The sequence below is a fragment of the Rhineura floridana genome, chromosome 18 (genome assembly GCF_030035675.1).
Source record: "Rhineura floridana isolate rRhiFlo1 chromosome 18, rRhiFlo1.hap2, whole genome shotgun sequence".
NCBI classification, from domain to species: Eukaryota; Metazoa; Chordata; class Lepidosauria; order Squamata; family Rhineuridae; genus Rhineura; species Rhineura floridana.
This window is the reverse complement of record NC_084497.1, coordinates 6,687,894-6,707,284: the sequence shown is the minus strand read 5'-3', so window position 1 is coordinate 6,707,284 and position 19,391 is coordinate 6,687,894. Positions and strand designations below refer to the sequence as shown.

Here is a 19,391-nt window from a genome sequence, read left to right as displayed (position 1 = left end):
AGGGCTGGGGAGCTACGGTGAGGTGTTGGAAGATAGAGCTCTAGGTGGGGGGTGACACAGTTTGCCTTGCACCCTCTAAGTTTGCCTCCTGTTCTCAGGGGTAATGGTGGAAGGTATGTATATATGTATCTATCTATCTAATCCATCCATCCATCCATCACAGTTTTCATAAAAATGTAGCAATACAACGAACAAAATTATAGTAACGTTGATAAAAGTTCTAGTAAAAGCGTTAATTTTCAGTAGATAATGATTCCTACCAAGCCTCTACTGGCACGGAGTTCCACAGGGCAGGGCCTGCCTCACTAAAGGCTCAGTCCCTAGTAAAGGCTGACCAAACCTCAGGGGCATGGGGAACCACTAGAAGTGCCCCATCAGGGGATCTCAGTGATTGAGGTGGAGCATAAGAAGTCAAGTGCTCCTGATTAGCTCACCTCCAGTGTTGGAGTAAGTTTCAGCTGCCGACCTGGTCAGCTTTTGTATATGGAAATGGGGAGGAGACACCGTCAGCAAGTTTCTAGCTTCCCAGTCCTGTAAACTCATTCCCACCGTCCACTGTATGAAGTTTTCATTCCAGTCAAACTGACAACTTCCCTTTCCCTCACAGAAGGTTGACTAACAAACAGCTTAGTTTCCTGAACTGCTCAATGTTCTGTGGCATCGGTCAATGTCAGAGGCTCTGCCGCTACCACTAGATGAATAGTATAGAGGTGCAATTTTATAAGAATTCTCCATTTGGAGAATGTTTCAGAGGGGAGGGGGGTTAATCCTCCAGGATGGTCATTTCTGTCCGGCCTTCTGTCCTTCCAGCTGGACACAGAGGCCAGCGATATCCTCAAGGAACTGCAAGTGAAACTCAACAACGTCTTGGACGAACTGAGCCGAGTATTTGCAACCAGGTAAGGCTCTTTTTGTGGGGTAGGGGTGATTTTAACATAGTGTTATACTCCCTGGAACCTCAGCATAGCTGAGGAGTGAGACCGGCTACAAACTTGATCATAAGTAAATGTAAAACTTGCTGGACAGCCTATCTAGTTTAAGATCCTCTTTCAGCTGCGGCCAGCCAAAAAGCAAAGGACTCATTTACAAAGGATCCAGCTGTTAGCCATGATGGCGCAATGGAGCTTCCATATACAGGGGCAGTCTACCGCTGAGTGCCAGTGGAGCACTCTCCTTTATGCCCTCCTTGCGCGCTTCCCAGAAACATCTGGTTGTCTGCAACTAGGAAAGAGATGCTGGACCAGGTGGTTGCATCCAGCGTGGCCTTTCCTAGATTTGCCACCAGTTCAGGGAGATTCCCCCTCCCATCATTCCAAACAGTGGCCTCGGTAGTACAGGGATTCTGACCCAAAGTAAGAGTTCAGATTTGATCAAACAAAGCAAAGTAAGTTAGGGTCTTGGCTGAGGCAACGTTTTCACAGTTCGTTAGCACCTTGGACAGCTCCACACATGGCTCAGATTGGAGGCTCCGTAAGAGCAGAGCTCAAATGTTGTTTCAGCGCCAGTCAGCTGCTGGCAAAGCCTTCACTAGGAATTACAGCTGTATTACTGTAGCTAGCACGGACTTCCAAGAGAGGAGGTTTCTCATTTAAAGGGGCCTAGCCTGTTATAGCAGTTGTTGGCTCCAAAAGAGTGGAGAGGCAGTGGAACCAGTGGAGCAGGGACTGGGGACGTGTGATCCTCCAGATGCTATGAGCATCATAATATGAGAAGTACCCTACTGAATCAGGCCAAGGACCTATCTAGTCCGGCATCCTGTTCTCACAGTGACCTCTGGAAAGACTGTAAGCAGGACCTGAGCACAACAGCACACTTTCCGTTCCCAGCAAATGATATTCAGAAGCACACTGCTTCCAACAGTTGAGGTAGACCAAGGTAGATTGTGGCTAGTAGCCATGGATGGCTCGATTCATCTCTAACCCTCTTTTAAAACCATCCAAGCTGGTGGGCATTAATACTTCCTATGGCAGCGAGTTGCAAAGAAATTCTTTCTTTCATTGGATGAACTCTCGTTGGATCCCTCAACTCCCAGCAGCCCCAATGGCCAGTGTGCCCAGTGGTCGGGGATTATGGGAGTTGGTGTCCAACAACATTAGGTTCCCTACCTCTGCACTAGGGCTAAGTTGGTGTCTTCTGAGTCAGAAGAGGGTGACCTCTTCTGGCTGGAAAAGTGATAGTACAGTGGGATCCTCTTATGCCAGTACTTGAGGGTTATATATACACTGCTATTCGTTTAAAAAGCAATCGGAGCGGTTTACAACAGCCATATACATCTATACACATACAATACAATCAAAGCTATTGCAGAAAGGAAGATATCTGCAATAGTCAGAACATACACAGCCCACCATAAATAGTGTGATGTGGCTGCAAAAAAAGGCAAATGCTATTTTAGGCTACATTAACAGAAGTATAGTTTCCAAATTGTGACTTGTTGGTTCCCCTCTATTCGGCACTGCTTAGGCCTCAACTTGAGTTCTGGACACCACACTTCCAGTTCTGGACACCACAATTTAAGAAGGATGCAGACAAGCGGGAATGGGTTCAGAGGAGGGCAACAAGGATGATCAGGGGACTGGAAACAAAGCCCTACGAGGAGAGACAGAAATAATTGGGCATGATAATAATATAGCCTTGAGAAGAGAAGACTGAGTGGAGATATCATAGCACTCTTCAAGTACATGAAAGGTTGCCACACAGAGGAGGGCCAGGATCTCTTCTCGATGGTCCCAGAGTGCAGGACACAGAATAATGGGCTCAAGTTGCAGGAAGCCAGATTTTGGCTGAACGTCAGGAAAAACTTCCTAACTGTTAGAGCAGTATGACAGTGGAACCAATTACTTAGGGAGGTGGTAGGCTCTCCAGCACTGGAGGCATTCAAGAGGCAGCTGGACAACCACCTGTCAAGGATGCTTTAACTTGGATTCCCACATTGAGCAGCGGGTTGGACCGGATGGCCTCATAGGCCCCTCCTACTATATGCTTCAATGAAATATGTCCACCCTCCTGCTGGGAAAGCAAAGCAAAACAAAATAATACAAGCATTCCACCCCATCTCACACTTGGGGCATAATCATCAGCTTTTCTACCCCTGTCTCACACCTGGGGATTATGAACTGTCTGTGATCTCTCACGCCGGGCACCCCAACAAACATAAAACCTATGTATGGCACCCATTCACCCTCTTACCGACCCCAAATGCATGCCACATACAAAAAACAAATCTCAAAGAATGCCAAAAGGGGAGAAGGAAAACACCCACATGCACACAAAACAAAGAGGGGTGGCTCCTTCGCCATTGTTCCAACCCCAAAGGGAAGACCCCAAAGGGAATTATTCCCTTTGATGTCACTCCTTAAGGGTTCCCCCCATGCTTTAGCAAAAGATATGACAAGCTTTTTCCTCCTCCCCTCCCCCAGTTTTCAGCCGCACATTGAGGAATGTGTGAAGCAGATGGGGGATATCCTGAGTCAGGTGAAAGGCACCGGGAACGTTCCAGCCAGCGCCTGTAGTAGTGTGGCCCAGGATGCTGACAACGTCTTGCAACCCATCATGGACCTTCTGGATAGCAAGTGAGTGAAAGTCCCAGATTTGGTGGGCGGGGGATGAGGGCAACAGACCTTGGTGCTCACCCCTCTTCCTCTTCTTGACCCCTCTACCTCCAGCCTGACCCTCTTTGCTAAAATTTGCGAGAAGACCGTCCTGAAGCGAGTGCTGAAGGAGCTTTGGAAGCTCGTCATGAACACCATGGAGAAGACAATTGTGCTTCCGCCGCTCACTGACCAGACGGTGAGTCCTACCTGTATGTAATCTTAGCAGAATGAACTGCCCCTTCTTCGCTCAGCCCAATCCACTGCCCAGCACTCCGGGATTGTGGAAAACCTGAAGATGTAGGAGGCCATCATGAACATCTCTAGATGCACGCTGGCAACACAATTCAGCATCTCAAGATACTTGGCTTTCAGTTTAAAATAAGCACGTTCCAAGCCCTCATCATAGTTGAGTGTACTATCTGTCTGTCTATCTATCTATCTATCTATCTATCTATCTATCTATCTATCTATCTATCTATCTATCTATCTATCTATCTATCTATCTATCTATCTATCTATCTATCTATCTATCTATCTATCTATCTATCTATCTATCTATCTATCTATCTTATCTATCTATTTATTTATTTATTTAATGAAAGTCAGTTCCCAGCTCCTGCAGCTGTTAAGATGTGCTTGAAAGCTTGTGGACCGTGCTTGCTGCAGACCTTAGAAGCCAAAGGACTCCCTGAACGAAATTGCCAGTGATCGCAGCGGGGGGGAAAGGACTCTTGTTCCGTGTATATCTTCCTTGTATAAACCTTCTGTCTCCCACAAGATAAATGGAACAAAAGTATATGAAATAAGAGGGATATATACAAATCTACCCAGTCTGGAGCACAGATACAGGTTGTAGGACTCAGCTTTTCTCAGGGCAGAGTCTCGGATGCTTTGCTTTAGATAAGGGCTGGCCGCTCTATGATGCTGTTGGACTCTCCTCATCCCTGATCGTTGGTCATGCTAGTTACTGGAGCTGCTGGGAGTTGGGAGTCCAGCAACATCTGGAGGGTCTCACATGTTTCCCATCCCTGATCTAAGAAGAGGCATTCCCCTCTCTGGGGAGGGAATGCCTAAATAGAGACATTCCTCCATCTCTCATGTGCAGTAGGGAATGCTGCATCTTAGAGCAGAGATGAGGGAACTTGGGGGGGCCTCCAGATGTTATGAGACTCCAACTCCCGTCATCATCATTTTGCAAAAAGCCACCCATGGGACCCCATCTATCAAAGGCTGTTCCCAGTTGTGGGGTTTGGAGGTGGGGGCTGAGAAAATGAGCAGCTTAACTCCAAGTCTCTCCCTCCCAAGCCGTGTTTGGAGCTCTTTACTTCTCAGATAGAGTGCTCTTTCTAATTGATGCTCTATGGTAAGTTTCAGAAAAGGGCAGCCAAAATGATCAAGGGGAGGGAGTGACTCCCTTACAAGGAAAGGTTGCAGCATTGGGGGCTTTTTAGTACCAGGAAAAGGTGAGTAAGAGGCAACCTGCTAAAAGTGTATAAAACTAGGCATGGCATGGAGAAAGTGGTTAGGGAAAAGTTTTTCTCCCTCTCCGATAACACTGGAACTCTTGGACACCCGGTGAATTTGAGTTTTGGAAGATTCGGGACAGACAAAAGAGAGGACGTTTTCCACACAGCACGTAGTTGAACGAAGGAATTCACAAGAAGCAATGATGGCCACCAACGTGGATGGCTTTAAAAGAAGATTAGACAAATTCACAGAGGAGAAGGCTATCAGTGGCTACTTCTCATGATGGCTGCACTCTGCCTCCATGGTCAGAGACGGCATGCTACTGGATACCAGTTGCTGGAAACCACAGGAAGAGAAAGTGCTCTTTGCACCCAGGTCCTTCATGTGAACTCCCCAGAGGTATCTGTTTAGCCACTGTGAGAACAGGATGCTGAACTAGATGAGTTACACCACACATTTATTCCACTTTATGGCTTCCCTCACAGAAACCTGGGAAATGTAGTTTGTGAAGGGCTTGTGAAAAACTGTTAGGAAGACCCTTCTTCCCCTCATAGTTACAGTTCTCAGTGTTCCCTGGGAAGAGAGACTGACTGTCAAACCATTCTGACAATTTTAGCTCTGTGGGGAGAATAGGGGGTCTCCTAGCAACTCTAGGAATCCTTCACAAACCACCCTTCCTGTCGGAAGGCAGAGCTGGGGTCCCAGTCCCGGGGAGCTGGATCCCGGAGAGTTGGGAGAAGAGTATTCGGATGGATGGCAGAGGGAAGGGGGAGGAACTTCCCCCCTTTGGAGCGAAGACGAAACAGAGGAACTGCCAGTGATAAGGTCGCTTAGCAACGGGGAGCCTGAGCCCTCCCTGGACATTCTCACACCTCCCCCTCTTTCAGGCTGAGAGCAAGAGGGGAAAGAGGGAGGGCTGCTCACAGCCGAAAAGCGGGGAGGCAGTTTACCATCAGCCCCTCCCCTATCCCCCATCCTGGAATCGGAAACTTCAGAAGAGGAGGGGGTGATGCTTCCCCCCTCACCGCGCACACGCAGACATCTGAAAAGACAGGAGAGAAGGGGGGGAAGGCGGGCAGTACCTGAGGGGCAGTTAAGGAGGAGCGAAAGATTGCACGCCCGTTTGGCCCCTTCTTAAAGAACAGGCGGGAAGAAGTCCCTTGCTCTGTCAACTTTCTCCCAATGCCGCAGGACCTGTATCCCTGTATTGCTTCATGAGAAAACGCAGTCTTTGTTTGGACATTACCCTAATAAAACACGAATTAACTACAGCCGTTGGTCTGGTTCCTGAGTCACATCCTGGGCCTGACACTTCCCAGCATTCTTTGGGGGAAGCCATGACTGTTCAAAGTGGAATAATCCTGGAATAAATGTATGGTGCGAATGTGGTCCTTGTGTTTTTATGTTCTCTGCCCTAGTGCAGTGGAGGCACTCATGGAGCAAGGCAGATTAGGTGTTTCAGCACCATGGATAGCTCCTAGCTAGCAAGTTGCTCCGGGTGTTTCAGCACCATGAATACCTCCTGGTTGGGAAGTTGCTCCAGTACTGGACTAAATGGGCCATCAATCCAGCAGGCTCTGCTTATGTTCTTAAGAGTAGATCTTTGAAAGTCAATTCCCACTGTGGGACTAGCCCCTGCAGTGTTTTACACAAGTGTAAGAAATTTTAATCTTTGGATTCCTTGTGGCTTCACTTGCATGATGCTAGGAAAGAAGGACTTGGGGAGAGGAAGGGGGTAGGATGGATAAATGAAGCTTGTTTTTGTGTTCTGGAGCAGGACAGGCTTTTTTATTCCAGTCCCTTTAGATTCCTTGAGGGGAGTATTCCCCAACCTATTGCCCTCCAAGTCTGCTGAAGTCCAACAGGCCCAGCAAGCCAGCAGGACCAGTGGTCCGGGATGCAGGGAGTTGGCTGGTGGCCATTTGGGAATGGTGGGGTGGAAAGCAAGGACCCCCAACAGTAGGTGGGGCCAGAGCCAACGGGAGGTGGAACCAACTCATTCTAGTCCTCCTCCCAGCTGAGTTCTACAAGGAGCAACATAGCGACTGAGGAGGCAGAAGGTGACAGTCAGGGCCACCTCCTGGAATGGTTGTAAGTAAGTAAGCAAGCAGGCAGGTGGGGGTTGGCCAGGGCTGGAGGGGCAATACCCCATTTGCCCAAATGAACCACTGAGGATGGGGAGACGTCAGGCTTGCTGATTCCACATTATATTATTATTATTGTTATTGGAGGCAGCTTTGAGCAGAGAACAGGGTATGTTTGGATTAGAAGACAGATATCCATTTCTATGGCCAGTCTCCCTCATTCTTTCCTCCTCTGAGACCTCCTGCTAACTCCAGTCATTGCCCTTTCACTGGCATTTGTTTAAAAAAGCTATTTGCAGCTAAGGTAAACTTTCCAAACGAGTCGAGTTTTTCAGCATGCAGCAAGAGAGCTCTGCTCCTCCGCAGGTGCTGGGAACGTTGTCTTTCCCTTGCAAGTTGCTGGGAGAACTTGGCTGAACCTGAGTTGCCGGGCAGCTCAGTTCTGCAGTCTTTCATGCGGCAATGGAAATACTTCAGATGTTCTCATTGCGCTTCACACGAGGCAACTTCCCTTTGAGCCACCTAGAGAAGAATTTAGCACACCCCTGCTTTTCAGTTCTGCTATCAAATGCAATGCAAAAGTGCTGTAAATAAATAAATGCGTCCTCATTTATTTATTTATTCATTACAAAACGTTCTGATACATTTGGAAACACAATTTGAAAAAGGTGCAAAAAATCAAACTGCAGCTGAGATAACAATTTAGTACACCCCTTCTTTTCAGTTCCGCTTTCAAATGCAATGCAAAAATGTTGTAAACAAGTAAATGGTCCTTGTTTTTTTCTTTTAAGTTACGATATGTTTAGAAGTATGGCTAGAAATGGGCACAAAAATTCAAACTGCAGCTTGGTTGACCAGCCTTTCTTTGAAAAACGGGTTGCCTAATTGAACTGAGATGGGTGTGAAATAAGAATGTCAGGGTCGGTGCCTTCACCCTTCCCAGCTGGAGAGTTCTAAAACTGGCAGTGACTTGGAGTTGGGTGGGTGCGCACTCATGTACACAAGCAAACACGCTTTGCAAGGACGTTGTTTCTGCGCTTTGTGCTATCCGGAGGGTGGGGCGTGCTGCTGTTGTGTGACCTGTAGCTGTATGTCAGGAGGTGTTGTCATGTGTATGTGGGGCGTGGCATTGTGGGGGGGATGATTGGGGGTTTGGAGTAGGGGACAAGGCAGATCAAAGCTTATGGACTACTCATGTGACGGCTCTTCTCTCTGATTGCTCCCCTCACCTGGGCAGATGATTGTAAGTACAGCAGCTCAGCCCTGTCTGTCTTGATTGTCTCTTTCTATCTTCTTGTCCATGTGCCTTGCGTCTAGTACTTCCCCTCGCCTCCCCCCAGTAACTTGAGCTGGTTTTTTCTGTTGTTCTGTGGTGGCTGCCTCTCTTTTCCACTGTGCCTCCTTCTTTCTGCCCCTGCCCCCAAAATGCCTTTGCCTCTTCTTGTTCTGTGGAACCCCCCCTTCCCTCTTGTTTGCTGAGCTACTTTGCGCCAGCTTTGACGTCTCAGTGGAAAGTCTGTTCCCTCCCCATCCCCATCAGATAATCTATATCTGGTTTTCTTCCTGGCAGTGGTGGCTGTCCATGGTGCTGATCCTGTTTTGAGGGGATGGGTTTCAGCACTTAGGACAGCTCCTGGAAAGTTCACACTAAAACCCGGAGCGGATTCCACTGACATGGGGCCACCAGCCGCCACTGCTTTTTTGGAGGGGGGCAGTAGGATTTCTAGGGTGTGTGGGGGAGGGCTGTTCTTGGAAGTGGTGTGGGCTTGTGATAATTTCATAGGAGTGAGGTGGCTTTGGCCCCAGAGAAACTGGATTCAGTTTCTCCCTCCCTTGGAATCCTTCCCTAACCTGATGACCTCAAGAGGTTGTTGGACTCTAACTCCCATCATCCCTGGCTGATAACTGGCCATGAACATTGCTGGGGTTGATGGGAGTTAGAGTCCAACAGTGTCTGAAGGGCCCCACAGGTTTCTCCATCCCTGGTCCAAGAAGAGGCATTCTCTGCTCTCCAGAGGGAATGCCTCTTCTACATAGAGCCATCCTCCTGTGCAAGTAGTAGGGAATGCTAGATCAGGAATGAGGAAACCTGTGGCCCTCTGGGTGTTGATGGACTCCATCCCCCATTAACCTCCAGCCAGCAGGGCCATTGTTTGGGGATCATGGGGAGGTAGACTCCAGCAATATCTAGAGGGCGCTAAGGTTAGGGAAGGCTGTTTTAAGTTGAGGAGGAGTGATTCATTCACAAAGGGAAAGGATCCTTGGAATTAGGACTTGGGGGTGTGCACTTGGGGAGGGTGTCACATGGGTGCGCTTTCTTCAAGGCCAATTCCTTGCCCTGCTTACATGTGCAGAATGCCCCAAATGCATCTCCTCTGTGGCCATTGCCCTACACTTTGGGACTCCCGACTACCCACACTTCCTGGCCCGGTCATCTGAAGGCTCACATCTATACAGTGCACAGGGTGCCCATCCTCTGAGGCTAATTTTCCAACTCTTCACACTGCTGGCCCTACTTGGGCAAAATCTCGCCTCTGCCTCCTGCACATCTTCGAAAGCTAATTCCTTACCCTTTTGGTGCCCCAGCCACCCACACTGCTAGGGCTCCCTGCCAAGCACTCACATTGACACTGTTCCCTCTGCTGCCAGGGATGTTGTGTAGCAGCTGGAGATCAGGGATAAATTCAACCCTGTTTGTGTTTAAAGCTGAATCGATCCAATTCGCACTTTCCGAAACAAAATGAGAACCCAGGCACAGCCTTCCTTTGAAATTCACACATCTCTGAATGTTGCGATGCACTTCTCTAACAAACCAATGTTTACAAAAATGCGTATATCGGGTGAAAGTGTGCATTAAATTGAATATATCAGTGCAAACAACATGCTAAAATGCATTGTATTAGGAGAAATTGCTTGCAGGAATGTGCACATTCATCAAAGCGGCAAACAAAAAATGTGTTTAGTAGAAATTCGCACCAAAATGCAAAAATCCACCAGTGACTCTCCCTGGGAGTGAAAATGCTAATAAAAAGAGATGCAATAACTCAGCCTTTCACAACATCCATTCATAGGTATTGAATCCTGGAAAGCTACCTGAGGAGCTTCCTACCACTGGTCCATCGAGCTCAGTATTCCCTACACTGGCTGGCAGCGACTTCTCCAGGGTTTCAGGCAGGGAGTTTTTTGCAGCCCTACCTGGAGATGCTGCTGGGGATTGAACCTGGGACCTTCTGCGTGCAAAGCAGGTGCTCTACAACCAAGCAATGGCCCTTCCCCTAAAAAATAGATTAAGATCCCAGTCCTTATGATTCTGAGTAAAGAGCAACATTGGAAACTGTCTCATACTCTGCTTTGCGTGCAGAAGGTCCCAGGCTCAATCCCCAGCAGGTGAGGTGGTGGAAAGGTCAGCACGGTGCAAACTTATTGGTGGAGCCGGTCTGGTGCTGCTGTTGGTGCATTTGCACTGTGCCAACCTTTCCTCCTCCTTCCCAGCAACCAACAGCGATTCAGCTGTCCAGAGTTCAGGTCTGTGCTGCCCAACATTACGTTGTTTGCTCCTGCGGTAACCCCCTGCTTGTTCAAATGAGAAGGGGTGGCTCTTTCAGGTGGGAACGCAGATGATGCTCCTGGTTTTGCTTAAAATGGGGAGGCCCAGCCTATGTCTGACCTTGCTGCTGTCTGGAGAGAGCCCTGACATGGTGGATCTTGAATATATTTTCTGTCCTTCCGTCCTTCCTTCCTTGTACATGATTCCTGCGCCTAGGCATGCTCCCCCATCCTTCCGTTCTGCATTGATCAATTTGTGATATTGTCTCTACAGGGCACTCTCTTAAGAAAGCATGGCAAAGGGACCGAGAAGGTAACTACTAGCTGTTCCCACACTTTTGAGTGTCTGTTTGTAGTGGCAGGCCCAGTCAGAAACCTTTACCCGCACCCCTGGCCCAAGAATAAGGATATGCAACCTGTGGCTCTCCGGATCTTGCTGGACTCCCGACATCCCTCATCTTTGGCTGTGGGGGCTGCTGGAAGCTAGAGTCAGGCAACACTTGGAGGAATACAGGTTTCCCTATCCCTGATCGAAGAGGCATTCCCCGCTCTCTTCTGTGTAGAAGAGGCATTCCTTCATCTCTTGCATTAAGCAAATAATGCCTCTTCTTGGATCAGGGTGGAGAAAAACCTGTGGCCTTCCAGATGTTGCTGGACTCTGACGCCCATCGTCCCTGACCGCTGGGCATGCTGGCTGCTTGGGGCTGATGGGATCTGGGAGTCCAGCAACATCTGGGGGGCCCTTTCCTCTCTGAGAGAGTCAGAGGAATCAGCTGCAGCCTTGAGACTGGAGAGTTGGTCACAGTGCTTGTGTTGTTGAGGTGTGTGCTGTCATGTGGTGTTCGTCTGACTGTGGTGGCTGGAGGGGTCCAAGGACTCGTGTGGCATGGAATGTGATTCCATAGGGGCCCGCTTATGTGTACTTGCGCTCAGGGAGTGTGGCATACAGATGTGATAAGCAGGGGCTATGTGTATATTGACCGTGCATGGTTTTTTGTCCCATACCAGAACTGTTCAAGACTAAGTACAGCACCCCTGCCCCCAAGACATCTACAATCACAAGTTTGGCAGAGGAGAGAGAAGATAGTCTGGATATTATTTTCCTTCCGCTCCAGGGAGCTGACATGAAGGAGCCCCTTCAGGCAAGTGGAGACTGGTGCCTCTGATGTCAGTACGGCAGTGAATCCGCTCCAGGTTTTTGTCTGACCTTTCGCACTGCCCAAGGTGCTGAAACCTTAATTTGAAATGGGCTTTGGCACTTTGGACAGCTCCTGGAATGCTCGGGCTAGAACCCACTGAAGTTGGAGCCACCAGTCTCCGCTATTTCAGGCAAAAGTGTAGAGAGCTGCAGGGGACAGCCTACTTCAGCCCTCAGGCCAGATTCAAACATAGACAGCTTTCCGGGGGCCACATTGCAACAATGGGCAAGATAAGATGCACATCCCTCTATCACTCCCATTGTCATAAGCACATGTGCACCAGAAATTAAGGAACACAACTCCCTCTCCTCTGTGTGTGTGTGTCTTTCCCCCTCCCCTCTCTCCCACACACAGAAGTACCTGCAGGCAGACAAACACATACACACACACACACACCTTTTCCAGCCCTCTCCGCTCTGACTTGGGAGTGGGGGTGGCCAGAAAGACCCCTCTGCCTGCTCTAAAAATCAGTAAAACAGTGGAAAAAATAATGAGATGCTGTAAGTGATTTTATTTCACAAAGCCAGGGATGTAGTCATTCCGGGGTCTCAGAGGGGGGGTTCTTGACCCCTTACTTTTTTAGGAGCAGAGTCCCAGCAGGGTCTCTTATGTCTCCAGCATCCTACGAGCCCATCAGAAAGGGAGGGAGTGTGTTAGCTGCTCAGAAGAATCTTCTGACATGCTTCCTTGTCCTTTCCTGCTGACTGGAGCCAATCAGATTGAAAGAAGGTGAATCAGCTACTGAGAAGACTCTTCTCAGTAGCTAACACATATCCCTTTCATGCTGATTGGCTCCTAGGGACATCTGCTTTTGTTGGAGAAAGCACGTACAGGAAGAAAAGTGGAGATGGTGACAGAGAGCAAGCCAGTGAGTGAAATGCGTGGCGTGACTGTCATGCGCTTCTGAATTGCACACCAATGTGCAAAGCATTTTTGGCCTGCCTGCACTCTAGGCCATTGGTTCCCTAATGTCTTTTCCCACGGACCACTTGAAAATCGCTGAGAGTCTCAGCAGGCCCCTTCATGATTTTTCTGCCTGTTGCGGTCATTGTCATGCGGTATGCTAGACGCTGTTCAATTTCTGGCTGTGATGTTTGTTGCTCATTTGATTTCTTAAGTATTGTATCTGATTGCATTGCAGTTTGCATTCCATGGAGTTCAAAGTGTGATATGACAAAATACAATGCATAAGAAATCAAATAAAACAACTGAAAATTATTAGGAATATTTGATACAGACATGCTGCAGATCACAGTTTGGGAACTCACAGGCCACTGGTGGTTTGCAGACCACAGTTTGGGATCCCCTGCTCTAAGCCACTTTTCAGCCCCTGACGAAGGCCTAGGGCGTATTTAGGCTTAGGGTTTCTTTACAAATGAAATCACTTGCAACATCTTGTGATTTTTTTCCCCACTCTCTTTTACTGGTGTTGCTTGGATGCTCTTCCCTTTTGTTGTGTTGTTATTTCATGCTCTGAAAATCAGCCAGAGGGATTTAATCTCCCGATGGTTCATGCTAAGCATCACAGCCCAAAGAGTGTTGGCAAGAATAAAAGGCTGCATTCTCCCTAACCTCACTTCAGTGCTGGCGTGGGGTGTGTGCAAATGCTACCTTTACACCCTGAAAGGTCAGGCGGAAGGATTATCTCTGATCTTCGCACTGTGGTGCTAGGTACTAGAACTTAGCACAGTGGTGCCTACATACACAGCATCCATTTAAAATGTGTGGCTTCCCCATAAGAATCCTGAGAACTGTAGTTTACCCCTGGCAGAGATACAGTTCCCAGGACCCCTAACACGAGGACCAAAATTGTCGGGTCCTTCCATCCTTTAGATAGATAGATAGATAGATAGATAGATAGATAGATAGATAGATAGATAGATAGATAGATAGATAGATAGATAGATAGATAGATAGATAGATAGATAGATAGATAGATAGATAGATAGATAGATAGATAGATAGATAGATAGATAGATAGATAGATAGATAGATAGATAGATAGATAGATAGATAGATAGATAGATAGATAGAGGATGGAGATTAGACAGACAGAGGATGGAGTGTTTTACTGACGTTCATATGCTCTCTTGTACGCCGATACAACACCGCTCAGAAATAATCTAGGTGTAGTCATACATAAGACCCTATCAAGACAGCTTTTTAAAAAATTTGTAGTATTAGTCCAATGCACGCACGATTCATGTAGAGAGGGCAGGGGAGACGCGCATGAACTGAAAGCTGTGGTCAAATAGGCCGGCGCAGGGCACTGGGCACAATTAATGAACAGAAGAATGAAGGTTCCTGACATGCACGCCTTCCGCACTGGCAGGCCCGCACAGGTTAAATCGGAACTCCAAGGATGCCTTTGATGGAGGAGAATTTGGGAAGTATCCCTAGGAACCCTTGAGAATTAAACTGGTGTCAAGGCGCTCTACATTGCTAGCGTAGAGATATAGCCCTCAATCGAAGTTATTTAGGAGAGGAGGAACTTGGAGGCTCAAAACTGCAAGCAAAGCAGATTAATTCCCTGCCAGCTAGTTGGGGGGTGAACCTGTGACCCTCCATCCTGGGCAGTCGTCCAGGGTCTCGGGGGGGTCTTAGACCCCTTACTTTTTGGGGAGCAGGGTCCCTATGTCTCCAGGATCCTATGAGCCAATCAGCATGAAAGGGGAGTGTGTAAGCCACAGAGAAGAGTCTTCTGATATGCTTCCTTGACCTTTCCTGCTGGTTGGAGCCAATCGGAATGAAAGGAGGTGAGAAGACTCTTCTCAGTAGCTAACACTCTTGTCTTTCATGCCTATTGGCTCCTAGGGATGTCTGTTTGTTGTGGGAGAAGGCCTTAACCAAGGATCTTGTTCTTAACCCAGCAGCAGAAAAGGGGAAGGGGGCATGGCTGTGACTATCATGAAGGGACCCTGCGTTTCTGAATTTTCCACTACACTACTGGTCCTGGAGCTGCTAGGAGTCCCCAATGTCAGAAGGGCCACGGTTCCTGCCATACTGCTCTCAGGGTGTTCAGAAGCGCTCTGCGCATGCACTATCGACCTGTAATCCTTATCTAGTGGGGGTGACTAGCGTACGTCCTTCTGGGAGGTTTTCTATGTCCCTCCCCGCCCCACCAAATTTTCTTTACAGGGATGGAATCTGCCCTTTGAGTGACGGCTGGGAGGGAGGGCAGTGGGGGTGTGTGTTTGCCACGGCGATGTCACGGAGGCTGAAAGTGTATAAAATTCCTGCTGTTCTTTTCACAGAGTAGGGTGAAGCTCCCCAGCCACACTGAAGTAAGAACACTGCGTTTAATTCCTACTCTGCTTTGTCTTTTCCTGCCCCCTCCCTCTGTCCGCGGAGCCCACCCCACCGAACCCCGGCCCTCTGTGCCTGTGGATTTTTGCTGTGCCCCATCTTTCTTCCTCTTCCTCCCAGGTGTTGCTACTTGGACCTACCTGGCTGCTACTGTTTTGTTTTTCCAATCCTGTGTTGAAGTTGTGTCTGTCGATCTCTGTTTTGAGTGCCCTCCCTGGATAAAACAACCACCACCAACCCCTTATTTTTCCTTCCAAGTCTGTTTCTGGGTTTGTTTCCCTGCCTGTCTGCATGGGGGGGGCTCGGAACAATAATGGTAGTGTTGGGGTACAGAGCCCTGTGTGGCACCTTTTTAAAAACACACTTTATTGGGCAACCCACTTCATCCCTATTCAACTGAATTCTGTGGAACTTAAGTGTGCATAGGCCTAACTGAGCCTTCAAAAAGCTGGATCAGGGAAGAGGGCTTCCAGATGTTGTTGGGGTACAACTCCCATCATCCCTGGCTATCAGCTCTGTTGGCTGCTGGGTGCTGAGGTCCATCAACATCTGGAGGTTTCCCCATCACTGAAGAAGAGGCGTTCCCTGCTCCCAGGACAGAATGCCTCTTCTGAGCGGAGGCATTCTTCCATCTCTCGCAAGCCGTGAGGATATGCTGCTACTTAGATTTGGAATGGGGAATGTGTGGCTGTCCAGACATTGCTGGACTCCAACTCCCATCATCCCTGACCATTGGTCATGCTGGCTGTTGGGAACGATGGGAGTTGGTGATCCCATCAGTCCTCCGTGGTCATTCTTGCTTTTTCAGAAAGGGTGGGAAGGCTGTGGCATTGTTAGGAAAGGGGCTGAGAATCAAACTGCCGGTATGGTAACGCCACGACACCGATCTGTGGTACGGCCACACTTGGGATACTGTGTCCGGCTCAGATTGCCTGACCACAAGGAAAAGAGCTAGAAAAAGGTTCAGAAAAGGGCAACCAAAATGATCAAGTGTCTGGAGCAACTCCCCTTTAAAGGAAAGATGACGGTATTGGGGGCTTTTTAGTTTAGAGGAAAGGGCAAGTAAGGGGGGGACATGATGGAGGTATATAAAAAGCACTGTGTGGAGAAAGTGGGAGGTTTTTCTCCATCACTCGTGACACTAGAGCCCATTTTTTCCCCATGAGGGGGAAGGTCACCCAGCGAAGCTGAATGTTGGAAGACGCAAGCCAGATGAAAGATAGGACTACCTCGCACGGTGCATAGTTAAACTCTGCATTGTGCTGCCCGCAAGATGTGGTGATGTCCTATAAAAGAGGATTAGCCAGATCCATGGAGAAGAAGGCTATCTGTGGCTACCAACCCTGGTGGCTCTGTTCCCCCGCCACTGTCGGCTAATATGCCTGGGAATACCAGTTGCTAGAAACCACAGGAGGGGAGAGTTGCTGTTTCACTCAGATCCTGCTTGCCAGCTTCCCACTGGAGCATCTGGTTGGCCACTGTGAGAACAGGATGCTGGACTGGGGGGGACCCTTTGGCCTGATCCAGCTATTGCAGGGCTCTTCTGATGTTCTTAGTTATTCATCACTGTGCCTGTGCACGTTGGCAATGAGGAGACCATCTCCTACCCATTGAGCAGGGGGTTGGACTTGATGGCCTTATAGGCCCCTTCCAACTCTACTATTCTATGATTCTTTGATTCTGCCCTCTGCAGTCCCTCCATTCAGCTCTTTCCCCCAGTCTGCATTCATGTTGTGCATCTGCGCATTTTTAAAAAAATTTGCCTGGTGACCCTATGCCCGATCGCAGCAAGTTTCTTTATCGGTGAGGGGGGGTTCCCCCCAGTGCTGAGAAGTTTGTGTGTATCATTAAAAAAAAATCTTATAACTGCAATCCTCTCAAGGCAGTTTTTTCCTGCCGGGTTTGCAAACTGCACTTTCCCGCAGTCCTCCTCAGCCTTTCTGGAAGCCATGCCTCTTTGACTTAGAAGCACTTTCCTCCCCTAGAAGACTAGGGAATAAATTTGGTTCAGAACGCACCTAATAATGCGCTTCCCGAAGCAATATACCCGACTGAAATGAAGCTGCCCTTTGAAATCCGTGCTTTTTTGTATTTTGCAATGCAGTTCTCCAGCCACAGAAATGGGTACAACAATGCATAGATTGGGGGCAAGTGTACATAAAATGCATATGTTCATGAAAATAACATGCAAAACGGCATTATATTCGGGGGAGGAATGCTTGCAAAGGTGTCTATACTAGGCAAAATTGCATACAAAAATGTGTATATCCAGAGCAATGCGCATTAAGGTTTATATAATCATTATCATTATATCTCATCTAGATTATCTATCTAATGTAATCTGTCTGTACCTATCTAACCTAATTCATTCTCTCTCTCTGCATCTGATCAAATCTGCATCCATTTAATCTATCAATACCTATCTAGTGGAGCAGTCCAAATCATGGGGAACTGGCAGGGGAGGAGGAGCGAGTAGAAAGCTCCATGGCATCCACTCCCCATGTGGGAGCCACCTGAACAAGCCTACTGGGGAGTAAGGACTCCCCATTGACCACCAAACTGGCTAAAGCAGGCTCCCGGCACTGCAGTGGTGACAGGATGACAGGCTTCTGCCAACAGAGCCCGCCTACTCAGCCTGGGGTCTGCCACATCTAAACCTCCCCAGCCAGTGCAAATACTAGCTGGATTGCACCCTAAATCGGTCTATTTTATCTGCATCTGTCTTGTATTGTGCATCAATCTAACGTAATCTATCCGTATCTATCCAAATTAATCCATTTTCTCTGCATCTCTAATCTAATCTGCCTCTGTCTAATGCATCTGCATCTAATCTAATTCAATCTGCATCTATCTAATCTGCTTCTCATCTAATCTAATCTCTGTACGTAACTAGTCTAATCCAATCTATCTGCACCTAAACTTCCAATCTAATCTGCCTCTATCTAATGAAATGCAGTCTCTCTCTCTGCATTTAATCTAATTTTCATCTAATCTAATTTTCATCAATCTAATCTAAACTATGTTTATATATCTATTTCAGTCTATTTTGTCTGCAGTCTAAGTAATCTATCCGCACTTGTCTAATTTAATCCAATTTTTATCTCTAATCTAATCTGCCTGTATTAAACTACCTATCTATACCTATCTAATCTACTCCAATATATCTATCTGCATTTTGCATTGCTTATCTAATTATCTACCTGCATCTATCTGATCTAATCTATCTGCATCCTGCATCTTTCTAGTCTGTCTATGCCAGCCCCCAACATTCCGTCTCCCAATATTTGGTCACACTCGAGAGTGACCAACACAAGAAGTAGGGCCAGGCTTTGCAAATGAAAAGGCAAGGTTTATATAGGTGTATAGGGCTATGGCCTGCACAAAACTGCATTGCCACACCCCTCGCTGAGAAGTTTCAGTTAGCAGTTAATTCCCATCTGTGGCAAAACTTTGCACACCGTAACGTGCACTCTTGCAAGGGACGCTGGATTTCTTAGCATAAAATAGGAAAGGTTGAGTGGAAGCACAGTTACCTTTTACTTTTCTGCTATCTTTTTTGTTTTCTCTCCGCCCCTTTTCATTCCAATTCCTCCCCCTGCTCTCCAGGGTACGCAGATGATCTTCAACGCAGCCAAGGAACTGGGACAGCTCTCAAAACTCAAGGTAAGAAACACGGGATGGGGAGCCACGGAATTTGGGAAGGCAGGCAGAAGTGACGTGGAGGAGGCCCCAATATGGAAAGGTCACTTGGCAGTGGTGCCCATTTGGGACTGGTTAGGGCAGAAGGTGGGGAGCCCAACAGTAGGTGGCGCCAGAGCCAATGAGAGGCACAGCCAACTCATTCTAGTTTTGTCCTCCTTCTCTTTCTTCCTGCTGAGTTCTACAACACTGAGGCCAGGGGTCACCACCGCCCTTGGACTGGTTGTAAGAAAGAAGACGGGCAGGCTGAGGTTGTCGGGAGGCTGTTCCATTGGCCACTGTTGGTTGGGGAGGAGTGACAGCCAATGGTCTCATGGAAGACTAAATGTCTCTGCCACCAGCATGGGTGACAAAAAGGCAACAATGGGAAATATCTGTGTAGCAGAAGAGCTAAAGAATCCAGGATGGAGGGACCCATGGCCTTTCCTGATGACAAAGCCCACCCTCTGAAATTGCACCCCAAGCGCCCCTCCCTAATTTCTCAGTTTGCAAAAGCT

General features: G+C 48.0%; 1 protein-coding gene across 1 annotated transcript in view; it reads left to right on the top strand.

Moving 5' to 3' along the window:
- Nucleotides 1-19,391, top strand: part of LOC133372771 (protein unc-13 homolog A-like) — a 115,090-nt gene that overhangs the window by 80,952 nt on the left and 14,747 nt on the right. Inside the window, exons 30-33 of the mRNA XM_061601834.1 lie at nucleotides 811-899; nucleotides 3,420-3,572; nucleotides 3,666-3,789; nucleotides 18,802-18,858. Of these exons, the coding sequence (XP_061457818.1) occupies nucleotides 811-899; nucleotides 3,420-3,572; nucleotides 3,666-3,789; nucleotides 18,802-18,858 (423 nt within the window). The remainder of the gene's footprint in view (nucleotides 1-810; nucleotides 900-3,419; nucleotides 3,573-3,665; nucleotides 3,790-18,801; nucleotides 18,859-19,391) is intronic.